This window comes from Aulonocara stuartgranti (assembly GCF_965226115.1).
Source record: "Aulonocara stuartgranti genome assembly, chromosome: 20".
Taxonomy (NCBI): domain Eukaryota; kingdom Metazoa; phylum Chordata; class Actinopteri; order Cichliformes; family Cichlidae; genus Aulonocara; species Aulonocara stuartgranti.
The window spans coordinates 25506159-25521044 of NC_138956.1; the positions used below are offsets into that span (position 1 = coordinate 25506159).

The 14886-nt window shown below is 38.1% G+C and overlaps 1 protein-coding gene across 1 annotated transcript in view; it reads left to right on the top strand.

Annotated features, from left to right (window-relative positions):
- slc12a5b (solute carrier family 12 member 5b) overlaps positions 1-14886 on the top strand; it is a 41080-nt gene that overhangs the window by 16744 nt on the left and 9450 nt on the right. The window contains exons 2-15 of the mRNA XM_082518103.1: positions 5470-5573; positions 5693-5833; positions 7388-7534; positions 9101-9155; positions 9242-9372; positions 11113-11360; positions 11451-11662; positions 11766-11933; positions 12542-12640; positions 12758-12815; positions 13309-13483; positions 13884-14002; positions 14101-14199; positions 14738-14857. Coding sequence (XP_082374229.1) covers positions 5470-5573; positions 5693-5833; positions 7388-7534; positions 9101-9155; positions 9242-9372; positions 11113-11360; positions 11451-11662; positions 11766-11933; positions 12542-12640; positions 12758-12815; positions 13309-13483; positions 13884-14002; positions 14101-14199; positions 14738-14857 — 1876 coding nt within the window. The remainder of the gene's footprint in view (positions 1-5469; positions 5574-5692; positions 5834-7387; positions 7535-9100; positions 9156-9241; positions 9373-11112; positions 11361-11450; positions 11663-11765; positions 11934-12541; positions 12641-12757; positions 12816-13308; positions 13484-13883; positions 14003-14100; positions 14200-14737; positions 14858-14886) is intronic.

Below are 14886 nucleotides of genomic sequence, written 5' to 3' on the forward strand. Positions count from 1 at the left end.
ACGTCTGAGTTCTGCTTCTGCGTTTTACACAACTGAGTCCTCATATGGAAAGTGGAGCTTTGTCCTTTGGGTAGGAGGATTTTTCAAAAGAGGTAAAGAACAGTGTCCTACCTTTGCAGGATTACTGAGCAGACAGATAGTAATCCCCTAGTATGTGCACCCTCGGGCATAAGAGGCATACCTTGAAGTATTAAACAACTTTCTGTTGCTTAACAAATCTGAACCATCTGAACAGCTCTGAGTGAGTACTCAGAGCTGTTCAGCGCTAAATCACCATTGCAGCTAGTTAGCTTGCTAAAGAGCTGAAGTTAGCATCTTAGTGTAGCATGATAGCATGCTGACATTTTCTAAATTGCACAAAAGGCAAGCACACCTGGACTTAGTTTCCAAATATTTAAATTAACCAAAGTAGCTAAAAATTTCATCAGAATGGTATCAGAAAGAAAATTAAGGGATCATCAAAACAGCCAATAGTGCTCCATAAGAAAAGCAATCAAGATGTTTGAAAAGCTACAGAAACCTGTCCTCTGCTTAACCTTTGTGATATGTTCTATTCTGTGAGCATTTCAACAGCTCTCGTAAAATAACAGTGCTTGCAGAACTTAAAAGAAAAAGCTGCAGCATGTGCAAAAATAAAGAAACTTTGTGACAGAAAAACATGCTATAGATCAGTTTTTTAGCAGCCATGCATGACACAGTTGGTCGACGACAGGGGAAGGATTTGGAGGGAAATGTGACTAATCTGAGGACAGTAATATCAAAAGTTTAATTTCTGCGGCTTGCAAATGTATTTTAGTTGACTTTCGGATTTGTCACGCACTACAACGGTGGAAGAAGTTAAGCTGTATATATATGAAAATAGTTTTGGAAAAGAAAAGCAAAGACAAAAAGCAGAGTATCAAAATGAAAAGAAAACAAGCAAATTTAATAGCCCAAAAATGCAGTAAAGGATATTCATCCCATGGTCAGGGCATCCATCCCTTGTGCCCTTGCTGTTTCTGACATGTAGCTTGGAAATATTTTAGAGCTGTTCATTTAAGGACATGATACAGAACAAAGACCAAAGACCGTGACTCAAACGTGACACACTTTTAGTTCTTTAAGGTTTACCAGATGAGGCAAAGAGCAGAATGGCACACAAAGCAGCAGGAAATAGAAAAGTATAAAAAGATTTATGCAAAACACGTCACCCACACATTCTAACACACACAAAGGCCTTAAGTAAAACATTATTAAATAGATTTTTTTTTTCTAAGCCAAGAGCAGAAACAAGCTTTAAATGCAGATTTAAAAATCCTGGTGGATTACAGAATACTCAGGTCGTTGGATTTAACATAAACATAAACCACAACCATAAGTGGAAATAAACAGAATTGCAGCATGAAGCTTAACGTCACAACACCTGGTAACAAAGTCATCTTAATTAGACATCTGCACAGTCTGGGATAGTTCTCCGTGTTTAACCACAGTGGGGTTTTTTTACTGGAGTAGTCCACATTAAAGACGTCCAGAAGGAAGAATGGACTTGAACATGTTGTGTTTAGGCACAGAAAAAGACATATAAAAATTTAACAACTTACAACCAAAATGTTTTCTAATCCAGTGTGACAGGTAACACGTCTTTAGGACAGTGGCCCACTGTGCAAGGGATTATGTGCATTATGTGCTGGCATTTGACTCTTCACTTTGCTTTAACGATTGGTGTATCATACTGTTGCAGCTTGGGGAATCGGAAGAGTCGACTTGATTGTATTGCTTATTTAACTGTGCAGTTGCATGCTTTCACATCAAGTGGTTCTCCATGACTGAAACAGGCCTTAAAATGCCATCAACAGGCATTATGTGAAACATATGACTTGTTATGCAGGAGGTGTGGGATTCTGGAGTAGCGAAAAGCGTGTGCAAAAAACCAAAATTTAAGCGTAAATTTAAGTTTGTTCCAAAGGTCACTTATGTCCTTCTTTGTGACTATCAAGGGGAGGTTTTGTAAAAGATCTGACTGTACCTTCAGAGGCTTATAGCCATGATTATACGGTAATGAAATAACAACTATTAAAAGTCCCGTGCTTAAGGGCTTTTAGTTTGTTTTTTTCATAGTGTTTTTGATGACTATTACTCATTGTTAAATTAATCACAAATATAGGCAGACACAAAGGAATTAACAGCCAACACTGAAGTTCCTCTTAGTGTTACCAAAATTTATAGCCTCTTTGATTTGGTTTTTACAGCCTCCAATTTTAATTCTGTGGTTCATTCTCAGAGCTCAGCGCTGGTTACTTCCAGGCACAGGAAGCTCTTTCCAATGAAAAGGCTGTTAAAAACAGCAACAGACAAAAATACTGCACACCACTTACTCAGCACCATTCATAGACAAAGCAGTTTTTGAATCCAAATATGCAAATGTTTTCCTGCCCATTCATCATACTCCATAAGATGAAGTCTCCACTGCATTGGAAGGTTTTTTTCTAATTATATCCAACTTTATAAAAATGACTAAATGCAAGTTCCAATAAGGATTTTCTGTCATGGGAAACAGTTGCCCCAAATTGTGATTCATTTCTAAATCTAACCTGCTGTGAATAAAAAAATTAATAATATCAGCTGGAATGCATTCATGCATTACATTTCTACTTGCACAAACATGTATCGTACTGACTTGTGATATCACTGTACACTCTAACCCTGTCCATCTGTAGAGAGGTCTCGTGGGATTAACAGGGCACTCATGCTGCTGGCATTTTAGTTGATGTGTTCTTCTAACCTTCTGTGGAAAATACAACGTGCACATGTTGAACAGAAGATGTGTTTTTCATCTCATTATTAATATTGTTTCAGAATGCTAACATAACCGCTGGAGTTAGAAATAACAAAAAAGACCCATAATGATATGACTTTTTAGCGTGTTACTTGTGTAATGAAGTGACTTGTCAGTGTTCCTCTGCTATCACTCGAAGAATGTCTCTCCTGGGACTCGTGGGGCAAAAGCAGGCTCAGCCAATCTCCGCTGCTACAAAATGACACAATATTAACTGGCCTTGAAGCTGCATGACCGGCAGCATAACAACTCCAAGGATCAGACACAAATCATCAAAATCTGTGACTCAGTGGAAAACAAACAGGCCAAGGACTCCAACAAAGAGCTCAGTGGACAAAAGCAGATATTAGAGGGGTGTGTGTGTGTGTGTGTGTGTGTGTGTGTGTGTGTGTGCCAGCCACTTCATTATGTAAACGCTGTAAACACACCGGTTGGAACTCCTTTTGCCTCAAGAACTGATTTAATTCTGGAAGCTGGAAACATGCCTCTAAGATTTTGATCCATATTAAAACATAGACTAAAATCTCTTAGCTAACTAGCATCAGTGATGTGCAGATTTCTCAGCTGCACATCCATCATGCAAATCTCCTCCTTCACCACATCCAAAAGGTGCTCTGTTAGATTAAGATTTGGTGACTGGGGCTGTTTGAGTCCAGTGAAGTCACTGTCGTGTTTGAGATGATTTGAGCTTTGTGACATGATGTATCCTGTTGAAAAGAGTCATCAGAAGACTGTGGTCATAAAGAAATGGTCAGCAACAATACTCAGGTAGGTTGTTGTAACTGTGCTACCAGCATTCTTTCCTGGTCCTGTCATTTCAAGTATTGGAGCAGATATCAAGACTCACTTGGCCAGATAATGTTTTTCCGTTCTTCTGTTTTCCAAATTTGTGAAACAATACACAATGTAGCCTAAGTTTTGATCTGTTTCATGCTTAGATGTTGTTAGTGTTATTAAAGTTATTCGTTGCCTTCCTATCAGCTGAAAACAGCTCAAGCCCACTAAAATCACTCTTCACCCTTCTGATGCCCAGTTTAAACTTCAGTAGGTCATCTTGGCTGCATCTGCATGCCTAAGTGAACCGAGTTGCTGCCATCAGATGTGTTGATTAAATATTTGCATTAACAAGCAGTTGAGCAGGTGTACCGCATTGTCATCCTTTTTTATTATCTCTTCTTCTTTTATTCGCATTTAAAGAATTTAGTAATTTCTTTTCAGGAAGTGGTATGTTGGTACAGTTTGCTTGCAAATTTTCAAGCTTGGGAATTTAAAATTGAGTTTTAAAATTATTTTTATAACATTAAGAAAAACCTATACATGTTGTAAGTCATTTTCCTTCTATTTATAAATTATATTGCTGTTTGGGGTACATATGCACCCAAGCCTGAAGGGAACTTTGCATGATCATTATTATAATTTGATGATTCAATTAAAGTACTTCCCAGATTCAATGTGTTCTGAATTAAAGAAAGGATTGAAGGAATTATTTAAAATTATTAAAAAAGTAACCATGTCTGTTCTTATATTATGGGAAGACATGGAAAACTGGTTTGATACAAAGTGAGATTTCAGAGATGGACTTTGTTTGCTTTTGCTCTTTTGATCCATTACTATTCCTAGCTAAAGTCTACTTCATTGGTAACACTCAGTTTTCCTGAGATCCACTCTAGATAAGAATCACAAATTTTATTATTATTATTATTATTATTAAATATAAAATGCATGTTCTACAACACTTAGGTTGGTCCACATAAAGCTCACATTCTGCACCGAAGTAAAAACAAAAATTATAGTAATGTGATTCAGTTGATTAAACTAAATAAATCCAGATATAAAACCTAAATAATGAATCTTTTAATTTATTCTTGAATATATTTCTGAGCCTCACAGTGTTTGTTTTACAGCCCTGAAAGTGACAACTCAAAGGCAGTGTGGGAAATCCAAATAAAACATTTAAGACCAAAACTTGTTTTGGCGATGTGGCTTGCATGTACAACTCTGCCTAGTGGTTTGGCAGAACATTGGCTGCACATTAAAACATTGAAAACAAATGAATAAATAAGTCCTTGCCAAACTGGGATTTAATCTGCTGCTGTGAATCTTGGCATCGCATCTGTATTTTTTGGAGATTTGGCTGAGATTTGGATATTTTGCTGTGATTGCACATTTCCTATCAGTCGTTTAGCTTTCTTTTTCTCTTCACTGTCTCAAGCCTCTTTGGTCCTGTTTAAAAAAATCACTCCCATCTCTCATGAAGTTGTCAGCCTTTCTCTTTATCTCTCCTGTGCCCTTCTGTCTTAGCTAATTAGCATCAATGCAGGTGGTCACGTTTGTGCTGCCATTAATAAGGAGAAAACACAAAGCAGGTGGTGTCAGCTTAAACTAATCTGACATTTATTGGTCACAGGTGTATAAGTTACAACATACAGTTTGACTAATCAAGGATTTTTACGTGTAGCATCTTTTATGAATTAAGCAAAGCACACCATCAGGGAATGCTCTTGAGAGTAACTAAGCTTTTTTATAAATGAGGATCTGACGCTTTAACCCGAGGCCTCAGTTCAAAACATCACCACGTCAAAACCCACAGTGGTGCTATTAACATGACTTAAGATTCGACTTTGACTGTGCCAGTTGGTTTTTCTGTGTTTCAGGAGATGGGAACCCTAAAGAGAGCAGTCCTTTCATCAACAGCAGTGCAGCCACTAACATGGATAAGAGCCAGCAGTATGATGGCAATAACATGGCTCTGTTTGAGGTGGGCACACTCTTCACTGCCCTGTAATATAGGTTGCTGTCCTTAATTGTTATTATTAAGGAAATGTGACTGTATATGCTTTTAAGTTGAACTTTGCCTATATTTGTACTGCACTGCAGGAAGAGATGGATACCAGTCCCATGGTTTCCTCTCTGCTCAGCACTCTGGCTAACTACTCCAACCTGCCAACGGGCAGCAAAGAGCACGAAGAGGCTGAGAATAATGAGGAGGGGTCACGTCCATCTAAAAAACCTGTCAAGGTACAGTATGTTATATATGTGACCCATTTAACCTCACTCAAAACAACAAAAACAGGTGTAAAAGTGTCAAAATACTATCATATAATATGATTAGAAAATATCATAAAACAGGGAATTCTTTACTATTTATACCTATAATGTCAAACTCCCTACATGTAATTTGAAAATAATTAATATATGTCAAATCAAATGTATCTAATAATTTTATATTAAAAAATCCAAATCCTATAATATAGGACATAATAAAGGATATTTTTATTATGACCACACCTGTTTTTTCAGGTTGTCCAAATTTAAAAATGTAAAAACATAAAAAATTTAAAAATAAAAATGTTTAGAGAATTAAATACAGGCTGGTGAAATCACATGGTAAATGAAATTGGGAGTTCTCATAGTTTAACCATTTTTATTAATGTTTAGCAATGTTTAAATATAAGTGACTATAATTTATTAATTTAAATTATCAGTAAAAGTTCATAATAGAGTCAATATTTTTCTACTTTCTTAAATTTATTCCAAATCTGCTTCAAGTGTTGCGTCACTCAACACCTCATAAAAGAACTGTATTGTTTTGTTGCAGTTTGTACACAGGAAATAAGCTTTAAATTGCATCCAAACCTTTATCATCATTTTATGGAAGATTGGAAAAGAAAGCATCAAAGACAGTTTTTAACACCAGAGATGAAATTTACTACATTAAATTATAATGTAGTAAATTTATGTTTACCTACAAATGTTTAAAGGTACCCATATGGAAAAGAAATAGTAAAAACCTATATGATTTACTCTGACAATTATGGTGTAAGTAAATTTACGGACTGCATAAATCATTTTAGTTAGTGTGTAATTTCATAGCAATTTTGCAAAGACACAAACAGTATTTCCTCATCTTTTAAAAATGCTGCACTTTTTAGAACCATATTACGGAGTCGATTAACCTTGCCTTTTTACATCTTTATCTAATATTCATTATGCTGCAGTTGTTAGTCGATTGTCCTTTTATTGTACTTGCATAAATTTGATAAGGACTGTTCTCCTTACAAGGAAAAATAAATGCCATTAAACTTTGCAGGTCTATGTGACATTACAATGATGTAGCGAAGTCTACGTTCATATTTATTTATTTCACAATCACCGTTTAAACCTAACTTTCAAAAGAAGTATACAGGAAAGGAGTGTCTTCTCTTCCTAAGATCATATGGGCCAAAACGTACACTTACAATATAAGTCAGGGAAACATTGTTTGTTTTTCTTAAAATCACTTATGCAATACTTAAATTTACTTACATTATAATTATTTGTTTCCTGTTTAAACCTGACTTGTTGCCCTCTATTGTGGTGTAAGTTCAAATATTTGTAGGTAGATATAATTACAGGTGTGGGATGAATTATGGAGTGTTACTTTTTTCAAAAGCTGTTTTTCTTACAATAAATGCAATAACAGAATGACTGAACAACAAAGTAATAACTGACTTATTAGCCAGAAAAAAAGGAGTTAGTGCACTTTGTATCATAAAGTTTTTAATTTGTTATTTTGTTTTGTGTATTTTCCAGGCACCTCAGCTGGGCACTCTAATGGGAGTGTACTTGCCGTGTATCCAGAATATTTTTGGGGTAATCCTCTTCCTGCGGATGACATGGATGGTTGGGATTGGAGGCGTCTTTGGCTCGTTTATAATCGTCTTCATGTGTTGTTCTACAGTGAGTAAAACTGCAGGATTTCCTACTGTGGGGGCGCCCTGAGCCTCGCCGATCTGACTGCTGGCTGTTCAGCGTTCAAGATTAATCAGTCAACTAAAGGCACTCAGCCTATCAATCTGGAAAAAGAGTGGTTTTGCAAACATTTACAACTGATCACTGAGATATCACAACTCTAACATCAATGACAGGAAAATACCGAATACCTCCTTACTGTGAATCCAACTGTTGGGAACTATTCATGTGGATATTTGTCACATGCAACCTACCTAAACATTGTGGCAGACCTATAGATGGTATAGAAAAGATGAATGCAGCCACCGCCGGTTGTTATCATACTGTTTGTTTGGAGCCAAGCTAATTAGTAACAGTAACAAACTACAAATAGCAGAATTCAACTCACCAAAAGTTTAGTGCAGTGTCTGTACCAAAGAGAAAGCAATATTAGCCATAAAATAGTTCCACTCAAAAAGCTCTAGAAGGCACTAACACCACAAAAGTTGATGGCTACAACTGAAAAATCACACTAGTCAGATATTTTATATAATAATTCAGTCATTATAAGGAGGGAAACAATGTTTGGAGGCCCAAAACAATGTTTAAATGTTTAAAACAAAGTTTTAAACATTTTTTAATATGTAAGTCTGTGAGAACTGACTGGGACCCAGCCTCAAGTGGCCAATACTGGAACTGCAGATTCTGGTCTTTCAGGCGGAGATTCTGCTACTTGTGCAGACCAAGCAGATGCCATGTCTATGTCCAGGGGGGAGCTAGCAAAATATTAGGCAGGTGGCTTTAATATTGTTTCTGATCAGTGTACAACAGGCTGTGTGAATGTGATTTCCATTGTGCAGCTGCTGAAGGTGACATAGTAAATCCTGATAAACGGCATTCTGCCAGTAAACCCACTAACAGGCTTTCAGCACCATATTTCTCCCTGTATGTGGGCTTAATCAACAAAGGGGCTTAAAATGTATTACATGAAATGTTTTTCAAAAAATTAGAGAAAGAAAAAGGGAAACAAGTCTTTTAAGTAAGGGAAGACACTGACCGTTGGAATCTTACTATAATTAGTTTGTGTCTAAAAATAAGGTTTAACAAACCTAAATAGATAGCTTGTCTGATTTTTGCCAGCACTTTGTTGGAAGTTTCAGGGGCGTTAAAAGGACATGTCTGGATTTCATTGGATTTCACCCACACTGACATCACTAATAGATCATGTCTGGGCTTTATAAGTATAACCTCGGACTACTAGTTGCTGTAGTAGTATGCTGTTAAACTCAAATATTAAAGAGTTAAACTACAGACAAGTACCGTAAAAGTGTATCTAACTACCGTGCTCTGCTGTAACAGACTGTAGCTGAAGTGACAGCATGTGCCTAACCAGTCATTCATGTGAGGAATGGTTCGACATGACCAGATGAGTCAGACTTTTGTGCTGCTGGATGTTTTCTCTACCATCCCCTCATTTCATCAGTGCCTCCCTGTCAGCCTTCCTTAATTTGACTTGCCCACCTGCTGCCTTTCAGAATCCTGTAATCCCCCCCTGTTGTCTGCTGCTGTTTTCAGACCATGCTCACAGCCATCTCCATGAGTGCCATTGCGACAAATGGAGTCGTACCAGGTGAGTGGATATCAGAGGGCATGCATTAGTATGTTTGTGTGCAACAGAGCGGTGCGCTGAGCCCTGTGTGTGTTTGCGACTCACAGCTGGAGGTTCGTATTACATGATCTCTCGCTCTCTGGGGCCCGAGTTTGGCGGTGCTGTCGGAATCTGCTTCTACTTGGGCACCACTTTTGCGGGTGCTATGTACATTCTCGGCTGTATTGAAATTCTGCTGGTAAGTCGATTGAATTTTTAAATGACAGGTTTATATTGCTTTTCATGTTTTTCTTATATGCCTTCAATATAATAACAGGAAAAGCACATCTGGAGATAATAAAGGCTGAATTCCAGTTATGTTAGTTTTGGGGTCCTGTTACTGGTTCGGTCTTGTAGTTAATGTGTTAGTTAAGTGAAAGAGATCCATTATTATTTTTTATAGATGTATTTTGGCCTTTATTATTTTTATGACAGGACATGAGAGCAGACAGGTAAAGCAGGAAAGAGAACAGAGGAAATGACATCCAGGAAATTGTTCAGTGGGAAATCTGGGCCCCTGCAGAAGCGTTTCAGCATATGAGCTGCCCGCTCAACCCACTGAACTCTATCTGTACCCCACATGTTGTTATTTGGTTGTTTACACCTGTGATCTTCCGGCTAAATTGTCTTCAAACATTGGCTGTAAAACAGGAATCATTAGCGTACAGCATGTTCCAATAAATGATAATGAAAGGATAGCAGGCAAGAAGGGGACAGGGGGGGGAAAGCAAGGTTACTCTCCCACTTTAAACTAAATAACTCACATTCACATAGTACAGTAATTTTTAACCCAGTGAACTTTTTTTTAATGTGTTAATTTATTTTATTCTCATTGCTTTAGTGTGTTTTCTTTTCTTTATTTCCATTATTATGAAAATGATACAAATGTGCTTTGGCGAGGTAAATTGCATTATTGAAAAAATAATGCAATTGAGGAGATTTGGTGACATTTTCCTGTTTCTGCATAGTAGCTGACTGACGTTTTGCCAAACTGACAGATGATGTGGTTTCTCAGGAAAAAAAACATAAACCTATAAACACCGACTAGCCTCATGGCAAGGATTTAACAAGATGCTGTGAACATTTCTTTGAGATTTTGGTCCATATTGATATCACAGCATCGCACAGTTGCTGCTGATTTCTTAGCTGCACATCCAGGATCCAAATCCGTTCCACCACATCGCAAAGAGTCCAAACAGTTTGAGATTTAAGTCTTCTGAGATCCTGCTGGACACAGCAATCAGAAAATGGAAACACTATCATCATTTATGATGTGACACGGTCCATTCATTTACTAAAGTGTGTCAAAAAATACTTGCACTATTACAGCACCGCCAGCAGCGGCAGCAGCAGCCTGAACTTTAATACAGGGCAGGTTGGATTGATGTTTGCATGTTGCTTTCATGTTGCCCAATTCTGACCCTAAGATCTCAATGTTGCAGAATAAATCAAGACTCATCAGACCAAGTAGTGTTTTTCCAGTATTGTCCAAGTTTTCAGTTTCCTGTTCTTAGCCGACAGGAGGAGAAGAGACACCTGTTGTGAAGCAGTTCAAAAGTCACTTAAATCACCATATGTCCCCATTCCGATGCTTAGTTTGAGCTTCAGCAGCCCATCTTGGCCATACCTACATGTCTCAATGCACTGAGCTACTGTCATGTGATTGGCTGATAACATATTCGTGTTAATACACAGTCACCAGGTGTACGTAATCAAGTATTTATAACATTATAATGATAATGTTTTGCTTTTTTAGAACTAAAAGGATAAATAATAAAATGTGTTTTTATATATCGCATGACGTTGTTTTTTTATTAACAAAAAAATAATTTGCATAAACATATTTATATGTAGATTCTCTACAATACTTCTGCAAACTTTGTCTTATTCTTCTCACCCACTCTAACCCTGTCTTCCTCCACTAATTTGTCTCTTTCAGATTTATATTGTTCCCCAGGCAGCCATCTTTAAGATTGAGGGCCTGGAGGGCCCCGAGGCAGAAGCAGCATTGCTCAACAACATGCGAGTGTACGGCACTATTGTGCTGAGCTTGATGGCACTGGTGGTGTTTGTGGGGGTCAAATATGTCAATAAGTTGGCACTGGTCTTCCTGGCCTGTGTCATACTTTCTATTCTGTCTGTCTATGCTGGAGTCATCAAGACTGCCATTGACCCCCCTGTGTTTCCGTAAGTGACTCTTTATTCACTGGTACAAATCCATAATGATGTCGAATTATCCTACGTGACAGGTATGCCCTGGGCTGGTTGTCTTTGCAGCGTCTGTCTGCTGGGAAATCGAACTCTTCTTTCTAAAGGATATGATGTCTGCGCAAAGGTCATTGAGATAGACAACGAGACTGTCACCACCAAACTGTGGAGGAGCTTTTGTGATTCGGAGTACCTCAATGCCACTTGTGACGAATACTTCAACAATAACAATGTTACAGAGATACAAGGTATTCCAGGGGTCACTAGTGGCATCCTGGCAGGTACATTTTTCAGTGTAAACCACCTTCTGTTGGGTTCTTGGCCAACCACAGTTCAGTATGTATTAAAGATTAAATTCCTAAACTTGGTCTCTCTTTCTCTCAGAGAACCTGTTTGGTAACTATCTGGAGAAAGGGATGATTCTGGAAAAGCGTGGACTTGTATCCGACGTGGATCCAGACAGTCCCACAACGAGCTCAAACCGCTACGTTCTTGCAGATATCACCAGCTTCTTCACTCTGCTGGTGGGAATTTATTTCCCATCTGTCACAGGTTAGTCCCAGGAAGGCACACTAAAGAGGTCCATTATGCTTTGTTTTTTTGTTTGTTGTTTTGTTTGTTTGTGTGTGTTTTTTTTTATCATAGGTGTCTGGAAAACTCCTCTAACTCGGATCAAATAACTGCATGTAATATGCACCAGACCCTGCAGTTCTCTTAATGCCTGCTCGGAAATGTTAGAAATTGTTTTGGCTTTGTCTAACCACTTTAACCACTTTCCTGCTTAGCAGACAGCAGTTTCTACTTAGACAGTTTACTTTGTTTTCAGGTGTGAGAGATGGTGGTTGCAAATAAATGTTAATGGGGTTTTTTTTTATGCTCGCCGGATGTATAAATGGGAAAATATTTGCTTACAAGTTCTCCGTGCCAGTTTGTTGTTGTTTTTTGGTGACCTGTCAGTCTCGAGTTCACAGTTTGTTTTTGCTGCCCTCCAGTGGCCAAAGAAAACAGCACCTTTAACATGACTGAAGTCAGTAAAGTGCTTAGTATTCCATAAAGGTGGAAGTTAGTAATTACCCTTTATATCCTCTGAAAACCTGAGTCTGATTATTATAATATTATCAAGTCACAACTCTCCCGATTATTTAACCTTCTGCTCAAAGGTATCATGGCTGGCTCCAACCGCTCCGGAGATCTGCGTGACGCTCAGAAGTCAATCCCTATCGGCACCATCGCAGCCATTAGCACCACGTCAACTGTGTGTATCCTTCAGTGAACCAAGGCCGGTTAAAAATAAACATTAATATAACTTTTCACAAGTTATTGTTACCTTTTCTACCTTTTCGGTCGTGTGGTCCTTATCAGCTTTTTTTACCCAGACATGTCCTGTGTGGTGCTGTTTGGTGCTTGTATAGAAGGAGTCGTCCTAAGAGACAAGTAATTCTACTTCTATTAAATTAAATTTTGGACCGTTATACTCCGAAAATGTTTGTAGTTTGAGGTTTGTGCCTTAATATTATTGTAAACTGGGCACATGTGTGACAGCAAAATGTTTGACAGGCCCAATAAAAAGTCAGAAAGGAAGAATGTAGGGAATACAGACCTGCACAGGTTGCTAACAATTTTAACAAATGTGTAGCTTCAGTTTAATAATAGTGCATTTCACTATGTGCAGCAATAAGTGAGTACATTACACTTTACAAAATTAAACATTTAGCACAGCTTCAGACTGCTTGCAGTTGTGTTTATCTGAGGAGTTATTTTCAGTAAAAATCAGAAACACTGAATCACAGCTGAGTGTAAAACGATGCTCTCAGTCATCTGTTAGCAGAACTCAGCTGTTCACTGTTTGTACCTGACTGAGCACAGGTTGGTCGAACATTTGCATTCACTGTGTTAACGCAGGAGCTCTGTCTTCATGTTCCTGCAGGTTTGGCGAAGGGGTCAGTGGCAACCTTGTAATAGGTACGCTGGCATGGCCGTCCCCGTGGGTTATTGTATTTGGCTCCTTCTTCTCCACCTGCGGAGCGGGACTTCAGAGTCTGACAGGAGCTCCCCGTCTCCTCCAGGCCATCTCAAGGGATGGCATCATCCCCTTCCTTAGAGTGAGTACAGAAATCTATCTCTGTCTTAAATACAGACCTCTCAGAGCTTCCAACTGAGCCAGAAATGTTGTGGGGACTTGAAGATATTCTTGTCCCCACTCTAGGCTGTTATAGTTGACTAAAACTAAACAAAAAACTGAAACTAGATGTGAAAAACATTTTAGTTAACTAAAATAAAAAAAATTAAAACTAACTGACACTATTTTGTGAACTTGTGAAAACTGACAACTAGACATATTTATTGAAACCGAAACATATCCTCCATACAACAATAATTTATAACAACTAAAACTAAGACTTAATCTAAAAGAAACTAAACTCAAACTAAAACTGAAGACACAATTATTAATAATTGGTAAATATGACATTATTTATTTGTATGTCACTTGTGTTGTTGCAGATCTTTGGGCACGGTAAAGCCAACGGGGAACCCACGTGGGCGCTTCTACTGACAGCTAGCATCTGTGAGATTGGCATCATCATAGCCTCTCTGGATTCAGTCGCACCAATCCTCTCCATGTATTGCTCACCGATAAACACAACAACTAAAGCAAAGATTCTTTTTTGTGGTTTCTGTTCTTACTGTTTTCTCTCTTTCCCTTCATCTGTTTCTTTAGGTTCTTCTTGATGTGCTACATGTTCGTCAATCTCGCCTGCGCCCTGCAGACGTTGCTGAGGACCCCAAACTGGAGACCCAGATTTAAGTTCTACCACTGGTGAGTTTGTGGGTCAGAGTATGAAAGCTTTCTAAAAACTCTTGCATGTGTTTTATAATCTGAAATTTACATTACATTTACATTTACATGTATTTTAAATACTGGATCATTTGCAGTCATATTTAAGTTTGCAGTCTTTTTCCTCGGTGCTGTTGCTGACACATTGCTGCTTTTCTTTGCATATTGATATTGCCTGTTGATCATTTTAACACTGAAAACACTGGCAGAGATGTGTATCACATAATGTGTTTATACTTGCAGTAGATGTGATTCAAACATGCATAAAATTCTTTAACTATCCCAAAGATATCATAGATATTCATCACATATGGTGCGAGGATTTAAGCTCTGCTTAAAGACAGATTCTGGATTTGATGTAAAGAAACCACCCCTGTGAGAATCTCCATAAAAAGACCTGAAGTTTGTGTGTTTGTCTTCCACGATGAGCTTAAAAATTTCTTGTTTCCATTAATCAGCCAGTTGTGTGAAGCTGGCAGAACTCTGGGTTTGACTAAACATGACGTCCTGTCCCCTGCAGGGCTCTGTCTTTCCTGGGTATGAGCTTGTGCTTATCACTCATGTTCATGTGTTCCTGGTATTATGCAATTGTGGCTATGGGCATCGCCACCTGCATCTACAAATACATTGAGTTCTGTGGGTAAGAAATAATAATTTGTTCAATGATCA